At 50.9% G+C, this 16,340-nt stretch overlaps 1 protein-coding gene across 1 annotated transcript; it reads right to left on the bottom strand.

Annotated features, from left to right (window-relative positions):
* On the bottom strand, window positions 1–11,794 carry LOC110480958 (uncharacterized). Its single transcript, XM_077788956.1, is given in 3 exon segments — window positions 1–1,429; window positions 1,432–2,212; window positions 11,706–11,794. Coding segments are annotated over 2 exon segments (822 nt in total). The 5' UTR covers window positions 2,186–2,212; window positions 11,706–11,794; the 3' UTR covers window positions 1–1,361.
* Between the last annotated feature and the right edge of the window lie 4,546 nt (window positions 11,795–16,340).

Genomic DNA, 16,340 nt, shown 5'->3' with positions numbered 1-16,340 from the left:
TGGCAAGGCAAAAAAGGCAGGACGTTTATTATTCTGACTCCAGGTTTTATACTTTTCCAAAGGTGACAGTGGATTGGAGGGTGAATGGGCCACCTCTCCAAAGTCATTGGACAAACCACCAGTACATCAACTTCCTCCACCCCCACGAAGGAATGCAAAACAATATGTTGTTTATAGAAAATGTGTGGGAAAGTTTTCTAACAGAATGTAAACTCAGAAGGTTTTAGAAAATCTTAAGAATCAGGGTAACAACTCTCTGTGTCTGTGTCCCACCATGTCTGTGTCCTACCATGACCACATCCACGTCTTAGTTCAATGTCTTTATTTTTACCCCAGTATTGGATATTTTAAAGGATAAAGAGAAATTAAAGGCCAAAAGAAAAGGATTTCTGTGTCCGTGCCGGCTGAGGATCCACGTGTTAGCGTTCAGAAACACACATAATCACAGGATATGATTATATGCAGGTGCTTTTAAGAGCTCTAGGAATCAGGGGTACAGACCCAAATCTGACTCCAACATGGCTTTCAAGCTGAATGTATTTTATATTCTATCGTTACATAACACATATATTAATTATTAAACTTATATTGTTCTATTGTATACATTGACATGAGTTTCTCGTGATCTTTCTTAGGTCACTGACCAGAGTTTCTCATGATTATTCTTATATTCTTATGATTAAACAGTAATTATATTTAATTACTAAACAATCATCACATCTAACAATTATATCAATTATCATGTACTAGCTACATGGTGCAGTTCTAGCAAGTATGAGTTCTCCATGTGCTTAGGGTGTTTATTTTTCCAGGGCCTACTAAGCTTATTTTTCCTTTTAACCCTTAATCCCCATGATTTTAAAACCATTTTACTATCACACGTACTTGGGTAGAAGGGAAGAACCTTTTTTGGTGGAGTTTCTACCCCACCGTCTCCAAAATCTTAGTCTTTTCTCCAATTTTTCTACCATTTGGCTGTGGAAGACACGCTTGGGCAAGAGGAAATCAAAATTGTGGAATTCCTGAGGCTGGAAAAGATTTCCAAGATCAATCAGAACTCCTTGATGCCACCAGAAGATAGGATTGAACGCAAAAGATTTTCTGGGGTTGAAAGTCACTATCCCCAATGAATTCCCATTGTCGGTCTCTGTCCTGATTCATCCAGGTGTCCATGGGGAGCCAGAAAGATGTTGAGCACTCCACCCAAGTATCTTCCCAACACAGATCACCAAGACAACAGATCACCAGGGCTCTGGCCAATGAGGGTCACTGAGGAACATCCAATGTGAATCCTCCCATGGGGGACAGAGGTGGAGCAGTGCACAGTTCTTCCCACATTCAGGGCACTCACAGGGCTTGCCTTAGTGGCACCTCCATTGGTGTTTGGTTAAGGTTGAGCTTGTGGAGAAGCTCTGCCCACACTTGGAGTCTCGCAGGGCTTCTCCCTGGAGTGGATGCGCTGGTGGGAGACAAGGCTGAATTTACGGTTGAAGCCCTTCCCGCAGTCGGGGCAGCGGAAGGGCTTCTCGTCCGTGTGAATCCGCTGATGTCTGAGGAGAGTGGAGCTGATCTGAAACCTCTTCCCACACTCAGGACACTCGTAAGGCTTCTCCCCAGTGTGGATGCGCTGGTGTTTTCTCAGGTCTGAGCTCCACCCAAAGCTCTTCCCACATTCCAAGCAGGTGTGGGGCCGTTCCCCAGTGTGGATCACCTGGTGCTGGATCAGATGGGTGCTCTGGTTGAAGCTCTTTCCACATTCCCCACATTGATAGGGCTTTTCCCCAGTGTGGATCCTCAGGTGTTTCATCAGGTCAGAGCTGTCTCTGAAACTCTTCCAACATTCCCCACATTTGTAGGGCCGTTTCCCAGTGTGGATCACCTGGTGCTGGATCAGGCTGGAGTTCCGTCTGAAGCTTTTCCCACACTCCTCACACTTGTAGGGCTTCTCTCCAGTGTGGATCCTTTCGTGCATGATCAGGTTGCACCTCTGGCTGAAACCCTTCCCACATTCCAAGCACTTGTGGGGCTTCTCCCTGCCATGAGGCTTCTCCTCCAGCTCCGAGCTCTGGCTGGATCTCCGCCCGCCTTCCTGGCTCAGGGGGGCTCTTTCTTCCCGGCAGCTCCCTGGGCTGGGTTTGCAGCCCTTCCTCGTGTAGGATCTCTGGGGCTTTTCCTCCTCTTCCATTCAGCCACACCCTGGGAATGAATAATCCTGGTTTGGGTAAAAAAAAATAAAATAAGAGGAAGCCTTGGATTGCGAGTTCCTCCATGCCCAAGTTCATCTCATGAAGTCATTGGGCATCTTGTGTCTGTAAGAACCTCCAAAACACTAAGATTCCTCCAAACTTCAAGACACAGATCAAAACCACCCCAAACATCAAGATTCAGCAGAAATTCCCTCCAAATTATAAAGATTCAGCCCCCACAAAAAAACACAGCACCAACATTTAGCCCAAGAAAGCTTAGAAACACCAAGATTCACTGTGTGAAAATTGTGGATCCCCCTCCACAGTCACCTGCTGCATGTGGGGTGGCAAGACTCCTGGGCTTGGGGGAAGACTGCAGATACAAGGAGAGATGGAACCTTGTGGTGCTTCCTGTTTCTGCTCCTCCTACTCCTGTGTCCCTGCTCTTCCTCACACCCCTCTTCCTCCTGCTATTCCTCCTTCTCCTGCACAATCCCACCTTCTCCTCCCATGTGCATTGTTTGACCATTTTGTTCCTCCACCCTGCTTCTCCTTCCCTTCTCCTCCTGCCCCCAGGCCCAGCACCCACTGCCGGCTCCCTCTTCCCCCCAGACCCACAGCATCCCAGCGCAGGGGCAGGGATGGAGCGTGTGCTCTAATTGGCTGAGCTCTGCCTGAGGGCTGGGGCTGCAGCACAGAGGGGACACCCTGCTCCAGGGGGGATGTCCCACAAACGGGGGACCCCATGAAAGGAACAAGAGGAAAGTGTTTTTACAAACAGATGCTCTGAATCTGACTGGAGATAGGACCAGGGATTTGTACATAAGGAAGTGACAGGAGAAGCCATCAGTTTCAGAAAATGTTAGTAATTGATGACACAGACTGCTGCTGAGCCAAGGTCCTGCTCAATTCAGGAACTTGGAGAAAAACAGCAAAGCCTTATCAGAGCCATGAATGTAATTTGCTATACAATAGTAGGGTGCATAGTAAGGGGGTATGTAGTAGGTGGATTGGGAGGAAAGGGAGAGGGAGATGTGGCAGGGAAAATGAGGATGAACAGGAGGCTTTGTCCTCCAACAACTGGAGAGATCCCATGGGAGATGTCTCATGGCCACACCCTCTTTTTTTAATGAAATTAGTTTTACAGGAAGTGAAGAAGGGATTTGGACAACAGGGGATAGATAGTGTTGGTGGGCTGGGAAGGGACTGGGTGAAGGGGAGTGTGCAGGAATATGGTTAAAGCAAGAAGCAGGAGGAGGAATCTATGTGGTAGGGAAAATAACAATGGGAAAGAGGAGGAAGAGAAAAATACTGAAGACTGGGATGTTTTTCAGCAGGGTCTTATCCTCTAAATTTAGCAGCTGATCCAGGCCCTTTCTATGCCTGGTTTCCAGGAGAGGAAAAGCAGGAGGTCAGGATGCCAGGGGTTTCTCTGCGGTGGCAGCGGCAGCACCGGGCGCAGAGGTGCGGCACCGGGAGCACGGGCTGGGGCCTGTGGGGAGCTGCGGGGCCGGGCCGGGGCTGTGGGGCAGCCGGGGCTCAGCGCCGGGCACTGCCTTGAAATAAGAGATTTTCCAGAGATCACTTGAGCTAACAAAATGAATGTATCAAAAATGAATGTATCAAAAAAATGAATGTATCATGTTTGTAGAATCATGTGTTGAATTTTAAGAAATCTCTGCCATGGCGCAAAAGGCATAGGAAAGAGAGAGAGAGAGAAAAAAAAAAATCTTTAAAGCTTCTTGCAAAAAGACAAATACCAGAGAAGACCAGGAATGCAAAGAACTCAGATAAGGAGGCCCCTCTGTCAAGGATGATGGACTTATCCAGATAACAGAGCAGAAGACCAAAAGTGCATGCCCATAGGAGAAGAGTTCAAAAGTTCAATGCAGAGGAAGACTATGGTTTCAGCCTCAAAAGACCATCAGAGACCCCCCCCCCCCCCCGTAAAGACCACCACAAAAAACCACGCATGCCCAGAAGGGTGTGGACCTATTTAGCATGAGAGGTGAAGACAGGCGGGGCTAGGGGTTGAATATGCATAGAAAAGTTGTGTAATGTATTGCATATGGAACACCTTTGTGAATAAAATTGTGGGACAAACTCCAGCTCGGAGCACAAGATTTTGGAGAGCTATCTCACTCAATTTATTTATTCCGCATATCACTTCAGCCTGACTCCATGTCATTGGTTGGCGCTGGCACAGTGCCCATGCACCCATGAAAATATATTTTTGTAAAATGAGTGCTGTGAGATGCAACCAGAAACAGAGCAGACCTGGCTCAAACTTAGAAATAAAGGAAAATGTATTAATTTATTAAAAAATTTTATTAATCTAGACCTAAAATAGAAGGAACACAGGGAATTCAGAATGATAAGCTTCCAAAATATTCCTCCTCCCCCACCCAATTTCCAACAAAACACAGTGAGACAAAACCTTGAACTCCCAGTCAAGCTACCACCACTCAGATAATCAATTCTCAGTTCATCAAGGGAGAACAGTCTCTCTTGTACCATAGTCCTCCCACAGGAAACACAGTTGAAACATCCCATGTTCCCATGTCACACATGGCACTGCCCAGAGAATATCTGCCATCATGACATCCTCCTTCCATGTACAGTGCTCTCACCACCGTGCATGGGCCAAGACTTCTCATAGGGTTCCTTTAAGGATGCTTTGCCAAGGACCAAGGACAACAGTTTCTCATTTTGGGACCACAGTCCCCCCCATTTTCTCCTCTCCTGGGGCTGAGGGTCTTGAGAACAGAGATCATCTTCTTCCCTGAAGACAAAAGGCACCACCACACCCTCCTCAACTTTTCTCTGTTCACTCCACTCCTGCACATGACATCACTCACTGAAGCAGGTCACTCTCACACCTGCACTCTCTTGGCTCAAGTCATTGCATTCCCCTAAATGCAGTCTCTCTGTTGGGGAGAATTGGTTCAGTCTATGGTTATACAAGAAAAGTCCTGCCAAATGCTACTCCATCATCTCCTCCCACCTAGGATTTCTCTCCCATCTCTTCTGACATCTCAGGTCCCAGACTGTCTCTCTTTCAAATCAAGGAGGAGTAGCGTTTTGCAAAGCTATTTTTGCCTAGGAAAGGGTTAAAAGTCTCGGGCTCCCAGGAGGTGGCTGCCCAGACCTCCCACATCTGGGCACCTCCTCCCCCTTCTCTTCCTTTCTGCTGGATCAAATTTCCAAGCCGCGGAGGCTCTCTCTCCTCTCTTTCCCCCCCCCACCCCTTGGGGAGAACAAAGACATCTCAGTGTTTCTCTACCCTTCATCCCCCCCTTCTCTTTCTGGGACTCCAGCCTACCTCAGCCATAGGTTGCATGGCTTTCCCTGCCCAACCCGGCCTGTGGCTGGGAAGGGGGGAGTCTGCACTCTTCACTGACCAGAACAAAAGAAAAGTTCCCCTGGGCGCTCTCTGCTTTCAACCGCCTGTGTTCTCAGAGGTGGATCCATGTCTTCAGTGATAACACCAGGCGTCAATATTCAAATCTGACCACTGATTCACCTGAACACAACTTGCCAAGAAAACTCACCCCTGACCCCCCACCAGCCCCGGGCAGGGCCGGCAGTGGCCCCCGGCCCCCAGGAGGCTGCGGGACGCCCCGGCCGCTGCCCGGCCCCGGGGAGCTGCCGGCCCTGCCCGCCGGGGGGGCCGCCTTTGGACACTGCGGCAGGACAGGCACCGGCTCTGCCACACGGGCTGGGCAGGGACCCTGAGCACAACGGGGAACACAAAGGAACAGCTGGGAAATGCAGAGTGCACATGGAAGGATCGGGATTTGCTGTTCAGGATTTGCTTTGGGTCCCTGCAGAAAGGAAAGGTTTTGCAGAAAGCTCAGCAGCTCTCAGAGGATGAGCACCCACAGGCAGTGACCGGGGCTGCAGGAGTGGCTCAAGAAGGCCCTGCAGCACTTGGGCACAAAGGCACAGCAGCTGAAGGCAAGAAGGGATGAGCAAAAGGCCAAGCTGAAGGCAAAGGCCATGGCAGAGTTCCCACAGCCCCTGAGGGATCAACCCCAGGGCCCAAGGGGGCCCCAGCACCCAGGGCATGACGGGGTCGGCCACAAGCACCTGGCAGAGGCATTGCCCTCCTGGCCAGGGCAGAGCCCACCCAAACAGCCCCTGGGAAGGAGTCAGGGCTCCAGCTGCAGCCCACAAGGACACTGCAAGCACAGACAGCAGCACCCTCAGCAGCAGCAAGTCCAAGATGGACATGGATTCTTAGGGGTGTCACAGCTCTCATCACACCAGGGACCCACCACACTTGGGTGGAGGCCTTGAGAACATTCAGGCTGGGTCTGCATTGAGAGGAGGCCTTTCCTGATGGACACAGGAGCCGCTCAATCCACTCTGAATCTTAGACCCAAGGGGAGAAAAATGCTAAAAATATCCTTGATTATTGAGGGGATAAGTGGAAAGGAGGAGTGTTTTTATTCAACCACTCTTAGCAGTGGGGATAGGCTTGAAATGCATGAATTTTTATTTGCTCCTAATTGTTATTATGATTTACTGGGAAGGGATTTGATTGCTAAATTGGGAATGCAAATTAACATTTATAAAAGCTGACACAAAGGCTAGTTCTGTTGTACCTTTGTGTCATGTCTGGCAAGGCCTACTATGAAGTGAACCCAGAAGTGTGGGTAGCCTCAGGGAAATAGGGGAAATTAGATATGAAGCCTCTTCAAAGTACTTTGAATGAGCCAGGACAAGTGGCATCTAAAGCAACACCCAAGGGAGGGAAGGAAAGGGAATGACAAAGCGCAGGTTACCCCCCATGGTCAGCTCAACCTGCGCAGCTGTGTGTGCTTGGAAGAGCCTGGCACTTGTTATGGTTTGACACTGGCACAATGCTAGTGCTCTTATGAAAATGTGATTTCTTTCTTGAATGCTGTAAAGTGGAATTTAGAACAGAGTAAAGTAGGCTTAAGCTTAATAATAGGAAAAAAACTTTATTAAGTTACTACTATAAAAGAAAAGAGAAAATTAAAGAAGGGAAAAAAAAACTATACAAAGATCAAATGAAAACTTTGCGAAGCATTCCTCCCCCCACCACTCAACTCTAATAAACTACAGTGAGACACAATTTGGACCTTAGTCAGGTTTTTATTTTTTAGACAATTGATACTTAGTCTATTGAGGGAACAGAGTTTCCCTTGTGCTATAGACTCTTTAAGAAACACAGTTCTATATCTTGTGTTTCTATGTCACATATGGCACTCCCTGGAGAAAAGTTTGCTATGGTGACCTTTTTTTTTTTTTATGCACAGTGCTCTCACTACTAATGCATGGATGGACAGACTGCTTTTAGGATTTTTCTTTTAAGGATGCCCTGCCAAGAGGGGAGAAAATAATAGTTCAGTTTTTTATTGTTTGGGACCACAGTCCCCCCTATTTTCCCCTGGGGCTGAGGGTTTAAGAACAGAGATCTTCTTTTCTTTTTTTTTTCTTTTTAGGACAGGGGGCACTACTATAAACCCCCTAACCGTTTTTTTGTTCACTCTACTTTTGTTTTTTTTCTTAGTTGAAGCAGGTCTTTTGACTCACTGGCATCCTCCCAAAATATAGTCTCTCTTGGAGGAGAAGATTGGTTCAGGTTGTGGTTAACACGGAAAAGTTTAGCTAAAAATTACTCTTTGTCTCTCTCCTATCTAGAATTCTTCCTTCTAACATCCCAGGGTCCAAGGTGTCCCTCTTTCTCTCTTTTAAACTGAAGAGGAGAAAGGAAAATTTACAAAGCTTTTATTTTTTAAGAAAGGGTTAAAAGTCCAAACTCCCAAGGATGGCTCGATGCCCAGACATATAGCAACTCCCAAGCATACAGCTCCCCCCCTCCTCTTTCTTCGCAATAAAATTGCTGACAAAACTGCTGCTGTCTCTTTCTCTCTCTCTCTCTCTCCAGAGAGAGAAACTCTGGAGGGGGGGAACAGAAACATCCCAGATTTCTCCTACCCTTCCATTTATAAGAGCCAGCCCAGTTCCAGTCTTTCTACTACTCCTCAGCCTTACCTCCATCAGACCATAGAGCTTCCCCTCCCCGACCCAGCTTGTTGCTGGGCAAAAGAAGTTTACACTGCACGTTGACCAGAACTAAAGAGAGCAAGTTCCCCTAGCAATTCTACTTTTAACCCCTCTGTGTTCTTAGAAGCATGACTACTTTCAATTAGTTAATATCCAAATTAACCTCTTCCTTCCAAAAAAAATTCTCTTTCCGTATCAAACCACAACAGCACTGAAATGCTCTGAGCAGGAAGGCTTCAATAGCTTCTGGTAACACCATGTCAACTAAAAGGGGGGAAAAGCATTTCTGACCGCTTTACCACCCGCTGCAATACATATCAAGGCATTTTTAGAACAAATAATTCCAAGAGAAAGAATTGTGGAAGCAACAGACTCAGATAGGGGAAAGGGGAACTCATTTTACAGGAAAAATCCTTTAGGGGGTTATGTCAGCTTTAGGAATACAATGGGACCTCCATAACCCCTGGCACCCCCACAGCTCAGGTTGAGTAGAAAGAATGAATGGGGAACTGAAATAAACAGCTTTGAAAGCTGGGGATAGGAACCAGGTACGGCTTTTGCCATTGGCTTGGGCAAGAAGAAGAGCCAGACCGAGGGCAGATACTCAATTATCTCCCTTTGGAATTCATCTTGGGAATTCCTTACCCTGGGAATTCTCCACCTAGTGCAGGGTGCAGATAAGGGGCGCACATTTAAAGCAGTCTGTGGCCAGAATCCTGTCTCTGGTGCAATCTCTCCCCCAGGAAGCTGGGCTGGCACACAGCCTGCCTTGGCACTTTGCTGTTGCCAACATCCAAGCAGGACATGGGCTCTGCCTGAGGAGTGCAAAGCAGCACCACTGGTGGCCAAGTGGCGTGGCCCATGCCAAGGGGCCCCGAGGCCAGAAACAGCCGCCAGCACAGCTGAACACGGGGGGACCCCTCAGCCTGGGCTCCAGGTCTCTGCAGCCCCGGAGATTTGCACTTCCCGCCTGCAGCAGGAGGATGGGAGGCCCCCCTGAGCCTGCACTGAAGGCAGCGCAGCAGCAGCCAGGGCTCCACAGCGGGGCAAAGCCCTGGGCCTGCCCACACATCCTCTGCTGAAATCCTCGGCCTGGCCACCCTCCCTGGGCAGCTCCAGCCACCGGGGCCAGCCCTTGCTGCCACTGCTGCAGCTTCAGTGCTCGCTGGGCCTGCACTGCCACAGCTGCTGGGGACACACCGGGACAATTCCACTCTGGCTCTCACTCACCCTGCACTGGCTGGGATTAGAGTCCACTATGTTTTTTCTTAATAATCCTACATTTATATTGTCAATAAGAATTGGGCCAGGGGTGTGAGAATCAATTTTTATTATTAGCAGAAGAAATAAAAAAATCTTTATTGCTTTGGATTCTTTTTTGTGCATGTGTTTGTGTGGATGTTGGAGATTGCAAAATTATGGTATGGGTTTTTTGGTGTTTGCCTTTAGGTTGCATTTTTCCAAAACTAGAAGAGCTATGACGGTGACCTTTTAACTCATAAACAGTTAATAGAATACTGTTCAAAAGAATCTCAAAAATTAAAAAAAAAAAACAAACCCTGGATTTTGAGTGGTAGCCCACATGTTAGTCACCTGATGGCTGCTCTGGAAGAGAAGCTTCATTCCAGGCAGCCTGGATAAGAGCTTTCAAAATGTAAACAAGCACTGCTCGGGCAAAGTGTGGACAATGTATCTGGGTCTCTTGCCTGGGACAGGAACTGGGCTCCTTCCCTCTGCCCCTCACCCCAAGCTCTGCCTGCTCCACAGATGGAATTTGCACAGCTAAAGGCAGAGCCTGTGGTGAGGATCTCTGACTCTGCAACAGAAATGGCTGAAGCTGCAAAGGGAAACAGCAAATGGAGAATGTTGTGAAAACTTCACTAAAATAAGGGGAGGGAAAAATCATCCCTCACCCACTCCAACATGTGTTGTCACTGTCTATGTTATACCAAGATGTTCTTACCAAAAATTGAGAGAAATCAGTTGGGAATCCAAGTATGTGGTGATTTAATTAGAGAAAAGTCGTCAACTGATGCAGCATAGGCTCCTGAGGGAGCACCCCAAAAACAGGGAAAAGCTGAAGGGCCTCCAGAACAAATCCTACAACAACATGGACCAGCCCCTGCGAACCCGAACGAATTCATTTCAGGAGACAGAGAACCCATTCATCATTTCAATGGCATCATTAGATTACAAGTTGTCCTTGAAATAAGAACCACCTAGACAAATCCTTCTGACCTTCCTGCCGACAAAGCTACACAAATGAGAAACACAACATTTCACCAGGGGATGGGATCAAATTATATGTTAGCAGAAAAAGGAGGAGTTTATGAAAAATTAAATTATTCAAACTGCTGTTGGCAAAGAGATGATAAAGGAAAAGGGTTGAAACAGATCACAAAAGAAACAAGAAAGCAGCTCTTGTTCTGGCCCAAATGTGGAAAGGATGGGAATGGGACACGGTTTTGTGGTGCCCTGGCAGACCATGGGTTAAACAAATGTTGTTTCTCCTCTTACGTGCTACAGCAACTCTCATCTTTTTTAACATGCTCAACACCTTGGCACTGCAGCTCATCCAGCAGCTGAGCCAGGGCATGCAGGTGGCAGCCAGGCCTCCTGATCCACAAACAGCTACAAAAGGACAGGGAATGAGGGCACCGAGAATAATCCCAAAACCAAAGACGACTCAGGAAAAGAGATTTAGTCAATGGTAATTAATAGGTGGAAAGACAATTACTGATAAAATAAGTGGATGGACTGAAAGGAAGAAGATAAATGTATATTTAGAAAAAGATGGTGTGAATTGGATTGAAATTGGGGACAGGGACTTCTAGATTAGGAAGTAATAAGAAATTGATAATTCCAGAAAATGTTATTAATTGACACAGATTGCTGCTCAGCTAAGATCTTACTAAATTCCTGAAATTCGCGAAGAACAAGGACTTAACAGAGCATTAATTTCGGCTGTTCTACAAAAGGAGGGTGCACATTAACGAGGACAGGCTCCAGGCGCATCGGGAAGTCGGAACCTTCCAAGGAACTCAGCCGGTGGGCAAAGGCAGAGGGAGATGCGGCCGGGAAAATGAGGATAAAAAGGAGGCTGCGGACTACAAGCACGGCAGAGAGCGCACGGCAAATGCCCCACGGCCTCTGCCCCTGCTCGGCAATAAAGTCACTTTGACAGGACTCCTCGCTCTCCTCCGGGCACACGAACCTCCGGCGACGGGAATTTCCCCGCCCGCTCCCGGCCGCGGGGCAGCCCCTCTGTCCTACCCACAGCAGCCGGGCCGAGCCAGCGCTGCTCCGGCAGCGGCTCCTGCCCGGCCCCGGCGGGAAGGAGACCGCGGGCAGCCGCTCCCGCAGCGCCCTCAGCCCGGGGCCGGCACGGGCCGGACACGGCACCGGCGAGCCGCCGGAGCCCCCTGCCGCCCCCTCCGCCCGCAGCCAGCCCCGAGCCCCCGCAGAGCCCAGCGCGGCTCCCACCTGCGCCGGGGCCGCCTCCGAGCTCCGCCGCCGCCGCCTCACCGCGCTCCGGCCGCTGCCGCCGCTGCCGGGCCCGCACAGCCGCTCGGCCAATGGCGGCGCTGGGCGGCCACGGCCGCCCTCAGCCCGCCGCCGGGGCCGCGCCGCGCCCCGCTCCCACCAATCAGCGCGCCGCAACCGCGACTGACGGCACCGGCGGCCAATGGCAGCGAGCTCGGGGCGGGCTCTGCGCACGGCCCCGCCTCGCCCCGCGCTCTCGGCGCCCCCGGGCTGCGTGAGGGGAAAGCCGGAGATGAGGAACAGCCCCGGCACGGGCCCGGGCCCGAGCCGGGATTGAGCTGCCCACACAAACAAACTTCTCCGCGCCTCCCGCCACGGCTTTCCCGGCCCTGCGCCTCCCGTGCCTCCGCCTCTGCGGGAAGCCCAGGAGCCTCACTTCTCCTGCCCCTCGTTAGTGCATCCGTGCTTCGCTTTGATTGCCCCGAAAAGGGAAACCTGCCCGAAGCCCTGTGGGTGGGTGGGGCAGGGGAGAGATTTCTGGCAGAAAACTGCAAAGACTCGGAGCAGGAGAAGGAGAAGCCAGTGCAGACCCTTAAATGCAGCTTTCCCCACGCCTCCCTGCTCCCAGCTGCACCTCCTCCCCCGGCAGGGCAGGAGACAGGGAATGGGGCCATGCTCAGCTCATCCCCCGGGGCTTCTCCCTCTGCTCAGGGACAGGAGTCGTTCCCTGCTGCACCCTGCGCTCTCTCCCGGCCGAGACTTCTCCAGGAACTTCTCGGAGCGGAGTCCATCCCCTGGGGCACAGCCCCCTCCGAGTGCTGCAGCGTGGGTCACTGTGCCACGGGCTCAGTCCTGCCAGGACAGGCTGCTCCAGCGGGGCCCCTCTGCCCGCGGGCTCACAGCCTCCTCTCAGGCATCGCCGAGCTCCAGCCCGGCTCCTGCAGGGGCTGCAGGGGATCTCTGCATCCCCATGGACCTGCAGGGGATCTCTGCATCCCCATGGAATCTCTGCATCCAGCAGTGCTGAGCTCTGCCTGAAGCTCTTCTCACATTCCCCACACCCTTCGCGGCACAGGCAGGATTTTACCTCCACACAGCCCCCTTCCCCTGTGTTTGCAGCCCCTCCTTGTGTGGTATCTCTGGGGCTTTTCCTCCCCGTTGGATTCCTGTTGTTCCAAATGGCCTCTTCCATGAGGTTCTGCAGCCGGGATTTGTTGTCCCTGGTCTCTGTTATGAGGAAAAGAGGCTTCCTGGTTCCCCTGGCAATACTGGAACACTGCTGGCTTGAACTAAGTACTGATATTGAAATGTTAATTAGCTAATTGCTCCTGGGGATCACCTATACCCCCACCCACACTGCCATTCTAGGACTAGGATGCAAACTAGGGAAACCCATGGAATCATGGGAGGGGGTTTTGGGGATGAAAACACCCCTTAAAAGGAAGGCTGGGCACAGTGGAGGGGACTGGACAGATGCTCTGGCCGGGGAAAAGGGAACCATGTCCCTAATCGATGTTTGACTTGTCACCATAGCCTGCAGAGTAATGGACTGGACTGGCATGTGGGAAGCAGTAATAAAGGAGTAGCTTTTCCTGGTGTTACCAGAAGGAAAGGAGAGGGGACAATTGCTGCTGGACTTCAGCAACAGACTGCACATCCCCTTACCTTTCAGTTACCAGTGTGCTGTGTGGAAAAGAGAGAGGACAGTCTGCTGATCAGGGACTTCCGATACAGACTTCAGATACAGACTGTGTGCCTCTTCGCCTCCGGCTACCTTCTGTCCACTGCTCAGTGCCTGGGGCAGGAAGGACAAGGAGAGGAAGAGTCTGCGAGAAGGGATAAAGGAAAAGGCAGAAGGAGAGGAAGGAACAGGGAGGAAGGAGATGGGAAAAGAACATAGATGGATGGATGAAGAACATAATTAGGAGAGGAAGGAGGGCAGAGCAGAAGATAAGATAGGACGGCATCAGCTACAAGGTTGTCCTGCAGCCAGGGGGATGCTGGGCTGGGAGATGGAGCAGGAGAGAGGGGGAAAGGGGCAGTGACTTCCTCCTCACCTGCCTGGCTGTCCCAGTCTGTAGCATCCTGGCGTGACCGAGGCCCTTGGAGCGTCCAGCACTCGGGAGCCAACAACTACATAGTTCTCTATAACAAACCCAGGGCAGGTCGGGTGCAGCCCAGAAGGCTCCGAGCGCCTCCTCCCAGGCTGACTCTGCAGATCCGAGGCTGCTCTGGGCTCTGCCAGGGCTCTGCTGGGGCTCAGCTCTGGGCCAGGCTGGGCCCGCTCTCCCCTCACATTGCTCCGGGCAGCCGAGTCACAGAGGGAGGAGGAAGGGACACCTCAAGGGAGTTGAGGTTTAAGAGAGTTTTTATTCAAAAAACTGCCATACCAAACAGGCTGTCATAAGAACCATAACAAACAGGCTGTCCTAACTACCATAACCAACTAGCAGTCCTAACTACCATAACCAACTAGTTGTCCTAACTAGCTACTATAACTAACAGCTGTCCTCCAGTGCTTCATCTCCTCTGCTGCTCCCTCAGTTGCTTTGCTGTGGTGATCAGAGGGGTCAGGCTGGAGAGAGGCTTGGCTGATGATAAAAATGGGTGCTGCCCAAAGGATAAAAAAGAAAGAAATGAACTGTTACTTTCCAGAGTCAACTTCCTCACAGGCTCTGTTGCAACAGGACAAAGGGAAATGGTCTGAAACTCAGGAGAGGGAAGCAGGCTCAGATTAGACCTAAGGCAGAATTTTTTTGCCAGGAGAGTGGGGAAACACTGACAGAAGGTGCCCAGAGATATGGGAGGTGCCTCCTCCCTGGGAACATCCAAGCTCAGGCCAGGCAGGGCTCTGAGCACCGGACCTGCCTGAAGATGGCCCTGCTCCTTGTGGGGCACCAGAGGCAGATGCCCTCGAAAGGACCCTGCCAAGCCAAACCCGGCGAGGATTCTGCTTGCTTTGCGTGTGTGTCCTAGGTTGACTGTATGATGCCTTTATCCCCAATTGTCTGCCCTGTTTATGTTGAATAATAAGTTCTACACCTTTAAGACTTGTTCCAGGAGGGAAGGGGAGGGTGGGAAGAAGCACGGAGTTTGTTTTCAAGAACTGCACTCACTCCTCCACATTCCTGCTCCTGGACTGAGTTGTCTGCGTACAGACGGACAATGAGACTGAGCTCTCCTTTGGTTTTTTTTTCCTAGTCTAGTTAGTTTTAGCTAGCTGATGCAAAGAAGTTCCCTGGACTGTGTTTTTTTCCCTTTCTCTGGACCTGCTCTGGGCTGAACACCAGGAGAGCAGCAGCAGCAGTACCTGTGGCTCAGCGGGCTGGGCCTGGGCCGTGGCATTTCCAGCACCGGAGGGACTGATCAGAGACTGAGTGAGCCCAGCTGCAAAGCTGCAACCCGGGAGATTTTTTTTTCCTGAGTTTGTCTCCCTCTTGGAGTGGCAAGAAGTTTTATTGTTTACTATTGTTTAAGTTTGCTTGTTTAATAAACAGGTTTTTTCCACCTTTTCTCCAAAGAGGTATCTTTCCCAAACTGGTTGGGGGGAGGGGCCAATTGAATCTGCTTTCCGGAAAGAACCCTTTTAGGGTTCTTTCCCCAAATTTGCCCTGAACCAGGACAGTATGGAACACAGCGAGACTGGAGACTATTGGAGGGGCCCCAGCAGAAAACCCCTCCCTGGCGCTGCTGCTTCCCCTCAGCTGCTCGGCATTCACCTGCAGCAGCTCCTGGGCAGACCAGCGCTGCTCCTTGTCCGGCTCCAGGCTGCACTCGAGGAAGTCCCGCAGCAGAGCCGACAGGCGCCGGGGCTCCTGCAGCTGCGGGGTCCCGTTGTGCCGGATCAGAGCGCGAGCCTGCAGGAAAAGCAAACTCAGCGCTCTGCCAGCTTCCTTCCCACCCACAGGTGCTCACAGCGACCCCGGGTTCTCAGCCCCAGCTCCAGGGGCACTTTCCTCCCTGCCAGAGATGCTGCTCACAGCTCATTTTCCTGTGCCAACCAAAAAACCCAAACCCTGGTGCTGCCACAGCCATTTTAATGAGCTGATGCACTTGCTTCACATTTTCATGTCATCCTCACAGCCAGAAGAGCTGCAACAACGTAAATCCCAAAGCAAATTGTTGCTGGAGGCTGAAGAATATTTGTCTGTGTTGAGGCTTGAGTCCTCTGGGAATTTCCTTCCTCATGTGCAGAATCCTCCAGCTGCTGCTCCCAGTGCAGGGTCACCCTGTGCTCACAGGGCTCTGCAGCCCCTGGAGAATTTGCCTCTTACCATGGCCCTCGTTTCCTTGAAGTAAGGAGGTTCTCCTTCCACCATCTCGGTGGTCACAATGCCAAAGGACCAGATGTCCACCTTGGGGCCATAAGGAGAACTGGTCACAACTTCTGGGGCCATCCAGTGAGCAGTGCCCACCATGGAGCTGCGCCGGTCCTGCTCAGAGCTGAGCTGAGCACAGAGGCCAAAATCAGCTGAGGACAGAAACAAACACTGTCAAAGGCAGCTGGAATGAGGAAACCAAGCACCAAGACTCCCCACTCTCAGTCTGAGAATGCAGTAGTGAAGTGAGCTGGAAAAGTGCTCAGGGCTGTAGCCAAGGGAAGGTGGAACTGGACCCTTAAAGAAACCCTCAGCT

Source organism: Lonchura striata, chromosome 29, assembly GCF_046129695.1.
Source record: "Lonchura striata isolate bLonStr1 chromosome 29, bLonStr1.mat, whole genome shotgun sequence".
In the NCBI taxonomy this organism is placed as follows: Eukaryota; Metazoa; Chordata; class Aves; order Passeriformes; family Estrildidae; genus Lonchura; species Lonchura striata.
Note: the sequence above shows the minus strand (reverse complement) of the source record. Positions and strands in the feature narration are given on the sequence as shown.